We start from the raw sequence: 10,087 nt of genomic DNA on the forward strand, positions 1-10,087 counted from the left end.
TGACGGAGGTGGTGGAAGATGGAGAGCGGACAACAGGAACTGAAGTCAAGTGTTACCAGTTTATCTGAAGCCTTTGTGACGGAGGACGATGACATCACCGATAGAGGAAATCGCAGGTTTGTACTAGGTCACAGACCTGAGATGACCCCGACCAACATCTGGAACCCGGGCTCCTGACCAGCGTCGCTTTGCAAACATGTCGCCGGGGGTTTGAGGTACTGAGAGGCAGACTGTAACAAAGCCAGTTTCCACCGGCCCGATCAGGACATTTAGGCACATGGACAAACGCACAACAAGCCGCTTATGGCACAAAAAAAAGCAAATATTCCATGTGTGACGTCAGCGTACTTTTAGAACGCACAATCCACCAGGTTAGTGAACACAGGAGTGTTAGACAACTTAAATGCTGCTTCTCTTCAACAGAACAATGTGAAAACACGTTAAAATGATGTGACACACGCACACAGTTACAAACATCTCCGCTTGAGGAACCCTACAAGAACCGATTAGTCAGAAGCCGCCCCCCCCCCCCCCCCCCCCCCCCACCTGACCTAAGACAAACAGCTGTCGCTAGTGTCAGAATACTCAGGTGTTAATTAAACTCCTTTTGGAGCTATTGTCCAGCGTTCCATGTAACATAACCTCTCTGACAATAAACAAGATGAACAATACATCTTAAAGGTAAAAATTAGGGCTCGTGTACTTAGTTATTACGGTGTACCTAATGAAGTGGCCACTGAGTGGTTATTATTCCTCTTCCCTCCAGTGAAATCTCCCCTGGCACATTTTTGGGGTTTTATTTCAAGAAATCTGCCACAAATTTAGTTTGTGTTGATACAAATAGAACAAATAAGGTTATATCAAAGTTGTTTTTAGAGGAAGTAATTGTTCCAATTAAAACATGTCACTATTGTCTTTTGTAGAGGAACTTGTCGTAAGTGATTTCTAAAAAAATTTAAAGCGGTGAGAACTATATCGCGGCACAACTTCAAAAATATCTGAACCTACAGGAATTAAAATCATAAGTGGATTGATTTCTCTGGGAGGAAGAGCAAAGGCTTTTTTTGTGTGAGTGAACCTCTTTAACATTTATCAACTCCTCCTCCCTAAAAAGAAAATTACATTCGACCAAAAAGGTTCAACTTGAGAAAAAAAATGATTTGGCTCTCAAAGTCCGATGACGGTTTCCAGAACAACCAAACTCGACCACACCTCATTCTATTAAACAATGTGACATCCGCTCAACCGTCTCCAAGACTCACATCGAGCCCAGCTGTGGCTGTAGCTATGGCAACTAGGGCTTTCGTTACCACAGTGACGCCGCACCTCCGCCCCCCTCTACCTGAGGCCCCGCCTACATTCAGGAAATCACATTTTACCTACGTTATCAAGCCATCGACCTGCTTTCCTCACCATCGCGTTCCTTTTTCTAACCGTCGCCTCAATGCTTCGTCACCAAAGAGGACGTTTTTTTTAAATAAATATGTATCACGACGGGCCGAAGGGATTCCCCTCCCGAGGGAACGTTGAGTCTAGAATCCGTAACAGAACGGATCTAAAAAGTTGCTTCAACGTCGGATGAGTTTGTGGTGGTTTCCTGGAGATTAGTTGAGCTTTTAATTTGTTAACACCAGCCGAGTGAGAAAGGTGCTCCCGTAGAGTCTGGGACGAGCGGCGCCAGTCCGAAGAGATTCTAAGATCTCAGCATCAACGCAGCGCCTCGGTTTCTAACGTGAGGGGCGGGGGGGCATTTAGTCAGTCGTTTGGCCTCTTACTCTGGAGGGATTTCACACGGGGTGAAAGAGCAGCGTGCAGTCCTCCCTCTCTGCAGCCGCGAAGATCCCGGGGTGCGGCGACAGGGAGCCCTTTGGCAAGGCACCGCCGGTCCTCAGGTAGCAGGAGACGATCTTCTGGTCCAGGCGCAGCTGGCTGGGGATGCTGTCGAAGGGCTTCGGGTCCAGATCCAAGATGGAGACGGAGTAAGAGAGAGCCGGCGGCCTGGGGGAGAGGAAGTCCCTGAGCCGCCTCTGAGTGGAGAGACTTGGGGGGGGGCGCAGACATTAGTCAAGCCTGTCAGTCACCGTAAATGAAAGAAAATGTAACACAAGAACATGAAGTATCCTGCAAGTCTCTCCAGGCTCAGCGAACAACTCTCACCCTTCATCCTCATCCTCCTCACTTCTGGGCACCAGAGCGACCATGATGGAGCAGTCCTTGGCCGTCATGGCGACGCGGTACTGGTGGACCTGAAGGGAAGACAGGCAGCAGTGAGACAGAGCCACACGGGGGGAAACCCGACGGTTGGCCCCTGAGCGCCAGGACTCACCTTGGCGACGGCATACTCCACCGAGCCGTCGTCCTCGGTCGGACATTTCTGCAGCTTCTCCAGGAAGGCCTCGTTGTACGGCCCCTCCACCTGAAGACTGGTCCTGACACAGACAGGGAGTGATGCCGGAGACCAGACGGTGCCCCTTGATAAGTGACGAGTGAATGAGATTCATCCGAATAAACACCGGTTCCTTCCAAGGCTTTTGGACGGCGCCTTACCTCTCCTTGGGGAAGTCCTGCAGGTGTTGTTCCACCCGGCGGTACAGAGGGAAAAGTCCTTCGATGTCCAGCGTGTCCAACATCTGGGTCTGAAGGATCCTGAACAGAACGCTGTCGCTGGGTAAACCCTCAGAGCCTGCAAAGAGACAATAATGAGAAAATATGGAGTGTGTATGGCGAAGTCCAAAGTATCAATTCCATAAGAAAGACAAAGAATCCTCTTAAAAAGAGCAAAAAAATCTAAGTGGTTGATTCTACGTATCATCGATTTAACAACTTGAGCTCCCGGATCCTCTCAGTGAAGCTCAAACCACCAACAACAGCCACACAAAGTTTAGGTGGACAGGAAGGGAAAGTTCTGACCGTGGCGGATCCTCTCCTTGTTGAGCAGACTGGCTTCACAGAAGCTGCGCCCTCCTCCTCGTGTGTCCACCACCACCTTCCTGTCTCCTCCTCCATCTCCACTCAGCAGAGCGTTCGCCAGGACCTGCATGCAGATGTTATGAGGCTTCTCATAGACAAGAGTTGTTTCCTATTTTGAAGGATAACCACGGATATTTGGCGATTGCTTTACTTGGATCAAGTCGTTCAGGACGGCCTTGCTGGTCATGTGACTGTTGATTCGGGTGTTTCCATGCAGGAAGTACGGTCTGAGATGATGCAGCAGAGCGTTCAGGTCCATCGAGTCGTCACTGACCTCCTTACTGCTGTAGATGCACTGTCCACCCTAGCAGACACATTTGGGGAAGAATTTCTGTGAACATTACACACAAAGATACAGCTTGTGTTCAAAGTGAAAGGACTTTTACAGCCGGTTAGATCAGATTCTCCATTTGTACGTCTGGATTTTGAGCTCCGTCAGTCATAAATACCCTTCACCTTCCTCGTGTCGTAAACATCACATAGTTAACTTTACATTGTTGTTTAAACCGGACGTTGTGCGTCGACAGGCGGTTGGGACGCACCTTGAAGATTTTGAAGTTGTTCTGAGGTTCTTCGATCAGGTGTCTGATGGCAAAGTCCATTCTATGTCGGTTACTAAATCGAGAGAAACCAGAGAAGTGGCTTCATTATAAGCAGCTGGATCTGTGGGTGCTGGTTGCTAGGAACCTTAATGGCACACATTGCCCTACACAATTCCACAGTACAACCGGTTATTTGAGTTGCAGTGATGCAGTAATCTCACCCTGAGAACAGGTCCAGAGGACAGTACAGACTCGGCCTCTTCCATTTCCCATTGGCCACCTGGTGAGGGACAGAAAACATAGTGATGGAGGAAGGAACGTCACAGAGACACAGAAGTAATAAACCAATAAAAGCTTCTGGCTGAACTGTTTTTTGGCCCTGGGGGGAGGGGGGGGGGGGGGGGGGGGGGGGGGGGGCGTATTCATTGTCCCACCATGAATACGCCCCCCATGGTCCCACCATTCTACTCTGTGTGGGTCCCCAGTGAGTACGACTTTCTGACCGTCAGTAACCCTGATTCGGGTGAAGTAGTTTGTGTGAGCAGTTCGTGGAATTTACTTCATTCCTGACGTCCAAACCAATTATTCTACATTCCTAAATATCTGTCAAGTATGTAAGTATTTATCTGGCTGCTTTGCACTGTGGTTGGAGGAGGTGTTGTCGTTACCTTGTAGTGCTGGTGCATGCAGAAGCGGCACACTTTGGTCTTAATGTCTTTGCTGACGTGCTTGGAGGACGGCAGGAAGCCACATTTTGGCTGAAAACAAACACAAAAACAACAGCTGAGTGAGACACAGACACACACTTAGTCAGACTCATGTGATCTGTGGTCGCTTTGTCAGAGTGATTCACAGGCAAAGATTTATAAACCTGGAGGAAGATCACATTTTATTATTTAAAAAAAACAGATTACATTTCAGGTGAACAAACGTTACTTAAATAAAGTGTGTGTGTGGTCTGTCAAAATTGCTCAAAAATGACGTTCGATATATTCAAATATCTGGTTGCTACCGAGGAGACACACGTCACGTCCAGACTGAAAGTCATGAGCATGTGCAAAGCCGCCGCTGCTTCTGCAGCGTCTTTCCTCGTTGAGGAAATCCAGAGATGCGCGAATCAAAAACAGAACAAATTAATACAGCGAGACAGAACTACTCGAAAAGGTAATTTCTTACCTACATAAAAATAAGTAAATGAACTAATGGCTAAGATCACAGACCGTGGCCATAGTTAATTGGCCAATTAGACATTGAATGCTCCGAGCGAGATGTGATAAACATGGAACTTTTCCTTGGCATCAAACAGGAAATAATAAAACCAGTTCATGAAGCTGTTGTAGCTTCTAGTCCATTTTATTCATGCAATATAAAGTCAGTACAGCAGCGAGCCACCCGCAAAGCAGACAGTTGCCCCGCATTTGTTGGTTTTTTACAGTCGAATTAGTTTTCATATTCGAATATCTCTTTTTAACAACTATTCAAATATAGAATATTCAGCCCTGGTGTGGTTGTGTGTACCTTGATCTCAATGCAGAGTGGAGCCGTGTGTGTTGGCAGGTGGAGGACTGGAGACGTCAGGTTGGGCAGACAGAGAGCACAGCCGCTGTAGATGTCCATCACTTTGTCACAGCGCCAGGCTGAGACACACACACACACACACACACACACACACCTCATCTAACCGTCCATAAGTGTCCCAACATGAGTCTCTTTTAAATACTAGATGTTCCCCACAGAAATCCTTTCAAACTGTTTTACCTGGTCTCTGATGTTGAACTTTGATTGACAGCTGTCGCACAAACTCCAGCGGCAACTTGACCACTTCCTGCGGAGAGAACGAGGACGGTCACTTTACTCGTTTTCTGTGAATTTCAGCTGCTAGAAAACCTGATCTAATATCGATTCACCGATGAAACAGTGAACGTTCTCGGTTATCTTCTATCGTTTAGTTGGAGGTTTCTGGTACAAAGTCGTCAGTTTGCCGACACAGAAATCCCACGAAATCAGAGTAGAAGACGAGAGATAACGCCAGAAAAGGTGAGTGCGGGCTGAGTTTAGGGCATGTTGCCGGGTGAGTAGTCATGGAGACCGTCACTTATGTAACGGATGTTCTGAGGCAGCAGGGTTTGTGTCATGGCGACGGATACTCCAGTCATTAGCTTTTATTACAAAAAAAAAGATTATTTAGATTAATTTAGTCAATTGATAGAGAATGAGTCAATAGGCAGCGCCCTCCTCGATGTACCCGTCTTATTTCAACTGGCTTGTGTTGAATTGTATTTGTTTTTCAGTTGTATTGCTTCAGTCAGCATTGGTTGGGGTTCAAATGTATTGGAAGGAGGTGATCCTTCCAGACCCTGAAGGTCTTTCCCCCAACCAGCTGGGCTGTGATGATAATAAAGGGTCAAACCTAGATTACATTTTTTTTTTTTTTTTTTTAAAGCATCTTACCCCGCTGTGGATGAACTTCTCCCCCAGCAGGCTGCTCATCACGTTGGAGCTGAAATCCACAATGTTCTGGATCTGCCTGAAGGCCTGCTCCACTGTCTGCAACACACACGCACACACACGCACACAGTTTTGACTCGTTCTCAAACTCGACAGACTTGAATAGTGTTGACACAATGATTGTACGAGTTATTTGTCCTCTGTAGGGACAATGTCTTTGAGTAAGAAGTACTCTGTGGAACGGATCATAAAACTCACGGTTCGGATCAGAGTCACGGATCAGTTCCGCACAAAAGAAAAAAGAGCAGATGTAACCGTTAGAGATCCCTGATCACGTGTGTCTTGCCGATAATAACCTTTGATTACAGAAGCAGCTCTGCGTCTGAGCTTGAATGAGAGAACCTTTGTGATCATTCAAGAGCGGCTACATGTTTGGGGTCCTGGTTTTGAATGAGCGCTGAAGGTCCTCTCACTCTGCAGTGAGTCACTTTCTAAAAACTCAACCTCTCCAAGAGTTGTTCAAGGTCTTCACCAAACCGCGATGTGTGATTCTGGACCAACAGCTTAGACTCGATTCACTCTCATCAGACCTCTCACACCATCTACAATGGAGCATTTGTCAAGAACCCTCCCTAGAACAGAAATGCATACATTTATATTTTACACTTCTCTCTCACTGATGTCTGACTCTAATTTCACTGATTCAAATGTGATCTGCTGTTCTCATGTAAAAACCTGCATCACAATGTCAATAAGAAGTTCAGCTGAGCCAACGGCCTCTGTGTTCAAAGGGAGTCCGCTTCAAAGCAATGGCAGCTAACGAGCAGCTCGGAGAACAATTTGAATTTCGGGGTTGGGCAGAGCTGCGTTTTGGTTTACATGTGGCCTTCAGGCCTTTTAATCTGACCAGGATGTAAGATGAGCTGACGACGACAAACAAAGCTGTGAACAAATGGACCGGTGTGCTGCAGCACAAAGTTTCTCCTGTAGCGAGTGACAGCTGACAGTACGTGACGGCCAGGAGTCAGCTGCAGCTGAGAATTACATTCAAACACGAATTTAACAGCCAGGTTGTGTTTACCAAAACTACACAATGCATCGGAAATGAGAGTTCTAACCGAGCCCGGATTCATTTAATTAAATCACCAATTACAGTACGGTTTAATCAATATTTGCTGTGAAGAAGGCAGAAGAATGGCGCTGCAGATGGGTGGATGTGAAGTGAGAGCTGGATGTAAGTGTGACTCAGGCCCTTCATCTAAAGTACCTCACCAAATAATAATCAAAAGTAGCTCATTACAGTTTACAAAGGGAGCTTTTCACAGCACAGTGATCCTCAAACTCAACAACAAGCGACAACCACTTTGGGATAAGAAGATTTAGCTCTGTGAAGTCTGTATTAGGTACAAATAAAATAAAAAAGCACTCATTGACAAAAAGATTCACACGACCATCCATGTATCAAAATGAATCAACATGTTGTCAGTGTGCAGCGGTTTAGCTTCAAAAACCCCTGAGAGATGCACACACACACACACACACATGTTTACCTGTGGTGGGTTTTCAGAGTCCTCGGCCGGATACTTGAGCAGGCGCAAGACTCTGGAGAGCTGCAAGAACAGAAGAGAAGCTCAGTTAGCGGAGCCTCGTTTAAACCTGGACTCAGCCCTGAAGTGCTGGACAGGGTCCACCAGACGATCGTCCCTCTTTTTAACGTCCTTTGGGTGACGGAACGGGTTCATAAAAGGGCTCAAAATGTGTGACTGAGAGTCTTAAAACATTTGGCAAAGAGATCGCCCCAAACCCTCACAGAGTTAGTGGGAGCGCGCCTCAAAGTCTGAGTGCATTAAGGGGCAGATTGGCAATAGACACAAGTCTCTCTTGATTTAAGGTTAAACAGACCTTAAAGCAGGGTATCCTTCAGGGCGGGGCGACTGTGATTGACAGGTTGCTACCACGGTGGCCTCTGGTGAAGCAGTTGTAGGTGTTTATCGCAGAACTTTTTCTCTTTACGGTTAAATGTAACTTTTTTTAGTCACCTAGAATCACAGTGACCACGGCTACTTCTTACGTGCAGTCTGCAGTTGGAATACGTGACTCAGATTGCACAAAAAACTTCAGACAATAGAGGAAGAACAATGACAACACATGGCAGTGAGTAATTCTGTCAGCATTTGGGTGTGTTTGAGTAAAGAACATTTAAATACCTGGGATTATGATGAAAGGAAAAGTATCGGAATAATTTAGAAGTCAGTATCTACCACATTGGTGGAAAGCAGGTAATGCAGGAAAGCAGGCCATGTTGGTGATTACTGATACTGTTAGTTAAATATATTACTTGCAATGTCATCCGAACATCTGAAACAGTTTGCTTTTAATTTGGACTCCAACATATTGAATACTTCAATGCATTTATATGTATCAAAAACTGTAGTTTCTGACCTCAATATCTTTTTTTCAAGCATTATTTAACTCTTCATTTGTTCAGTAGGAAAAAAGGGGTTGTAGAACAGAGCTGAATCTTAACCTTTAACCCTTGTATGGCGTTCATGTTTGTGTTACTCAGCTGGTGTTGTGGGTCTGTAATTTAGGGTTTTTAATTGAACACAAACAATCTTTTGTTAAAATACTTGACAGAGGTTAACTTCATCCCAATTAGAAGCAATAGAAACAGCAAATATGGTTAATATTGGGGAGCAGGTCTCCCAGTCCAGGCTTGTAAGTCTGAAGGTACATCGGACATACAAAATCCACACTTGTAGTTGCCCCTGGTCACGTGGACCCAAACATCATAACTGTGTAGGGAGGGAGGGGGGGAAACGATATACTGTTATGTTTTTCGCAGAAAGTGAGAAAACCCCAATTAGATTGAACATGATAAAAATGAAAACATGTCCCACGGACCAGAACACAATAGAAGGGTTAAAGCGTGTCCTTTTTAAAGTGTTTGATTCTGTTCATTCAAAGTCATTAAACAAGCCACGAGTAAGAACGCGTCAAAAGCCCGAGAAAGCCGGACGGATCAGTTGCTGGTTCCAGTCCCGTGACGTCATCCCCCATAAACGTCACCGGTTGCTCAATAACAAGTCGACCGGACCCGCCGCAGAACCCGTTGGGCAGCAAAGCGCAGACTTCCACCAGCGTCAATGTGGGAAATCTGGGAGGATGCTAACGGCTAAGCTAGCTCCCCGGCAGCCCGTTAGGATCTTACATTTAACGTTAATGACTGTGCGTCACTTTGACCGGACGTGAATCCATTTGCGATGTGTAGCCGTAGTCGGTGGCTTTGAGCGTAGTTGCCACCCCCCAACGACCCTTTTTTTAATTGTTTTTTTAATCATTTGAACTCACAACTAGTTGTTTGCTAGCAAAGCCGGCTAAGCTAGCAACCACCGGCTAATGGCACCGATGATAGCTAACGTCACGTCCAGACAGTTGACATTTCACCCTCCCGGTTTAAACGGATATCTCAGATGACCCCTTTGAAAAGTTTCCAGCAACACTCAGCTGAAGGATTAGTTTAACACAAAGTATGAAGCGGGCGGTGGGTGTCTCGTTGAAAGCTTATTTAAATACAGCTTCTGCTTCAGCCAAACTTGCTTCATGTTAGCTTAGCCCACTCACCTGTACGTGTGAGACCACCAGGCTCTTGTTTCCCTCTCCGTGATACTTCCAGTCGTTCTCGTCCATTTTGTCCAGTTCCATCACACCAACGACGACAAACTGAGTTCCCGTTAACGGTCAGAAAGTACGCTGACCGGTACTACGCGCTGTTAGCAACACTTCAGAAGTAACGTTACTACAAGACCGACTGACTTCTGCTGCTGCTGCTGCTGCTTCTGCGGGTGACAAAGTCATTGGCAGACATACTACTTCCGAATAAAGCTTCAAAATAAAAGTGTGAAAGGTTGGGGTTTTTTTTAGAATAAAGTTGATATATTTTGAGGTGGTCATTCAAATTGTAAGCCTTAACACAACAGCTAAATAATACAGAAAACAGTTGTATTATTGCAATATCCTTTTAGAAGAAGAACTTTGTAGAAAAAATGCATAGTATTTAATAAGGCTTATAAGAAAGTTATAAAAAGGTATTTTGTGTCAGACACCAAGAACAAAATAGTTAACAA

The 10,087-nt window shown here is 45.7% G+C and overlaps 1 protein-coding gene across 2 annotated transcripts; it reads right to left on the reverse strand.

The window, feature by feature from the left end:
- Positions 1-536: 536 nt before the first annotated feature.
- On the reverse strand, positions 537-9,950 carry ippk (inositol 1,3,4,5,6-pentakisphosphate 2-kinase). 2 transcript variants are annotated; one of them, XM_037490356.2, is made up of 14 exons: positions 9,585-9,950; positions 7,511-7,570; positions 5,964-6,059; positions 5,271-5,337; positions 5,031-5,149; positions 4,181-4,270; positions 3,734-3,792; positions 3,513-3,585; positions 3,122-3,274; positions 2,911-3,034; positions 2,548-2,683; positions 2,327-2,429; positions 2,158-2,246; positions 537-2,040 (listed from the first exon to the last, which is right to left on the reverse strand). In XM_037490356.2, exons 1-14 carry the CDS (start codon positions 9,663-9,665, stop codon positions 1,788-1,790), a joined length of 1,503 nt encoding a protein of 500 aa, XP_037346253.2. In that variant the 5' UTR covers positions 9,666-9,950; the 3' UTR covers positions 537-1,787. The 2 variants fall into 2 exon arrangements, with proteins under 2 accessions (XP_037346253.2, XP_037346252.2); XM_037490355.2 differs by having other exon boundaries at positions 2,327-2,471; positions 9,585-9,949.
- Between the last annotated feature and the right edge of the window lie 137 nt (positions 9,951-10,087).

The sequence above is a fragment of the Pungitius pungitius genome, chromosome 8 (assembly GCF_949316345.1).
Source record: "Pungitius pungitius chromosome 8, fPunPun2.1, whole genome shotgun sequence".
In the NCBI taxonomy this organism is placed as follows: domain Eukaryota; kingdom Metazoa; phylum Chordata; class Actinopteri; order Perciformes; family Gasterosteidae; genus Pungitius; species Pungitius pungitius.

Coding starts and splice junctions, on each gene's coding strand:
- ippk (XM_037490355.2), bottom strand. CDS start 9,665: ATGGAACTGGACAAAATGGACGAGAACGACTGGAAGTATCACGGAGAG. Junction 4,271..5,030: donor CACTCTGCATTGAGATCAAG/GTACACACAACC, acceptor GTTTGTTTTCAG/CCAAAATGTGGCTTCCTGCC. Junction 2,472..2,547: donor CAGGACTTCCCCAAGGAGAG/GTAAGGCGCCGT, acceptor TCACTTATCAAG/GGGCACCGTCTGGTCTCCGG.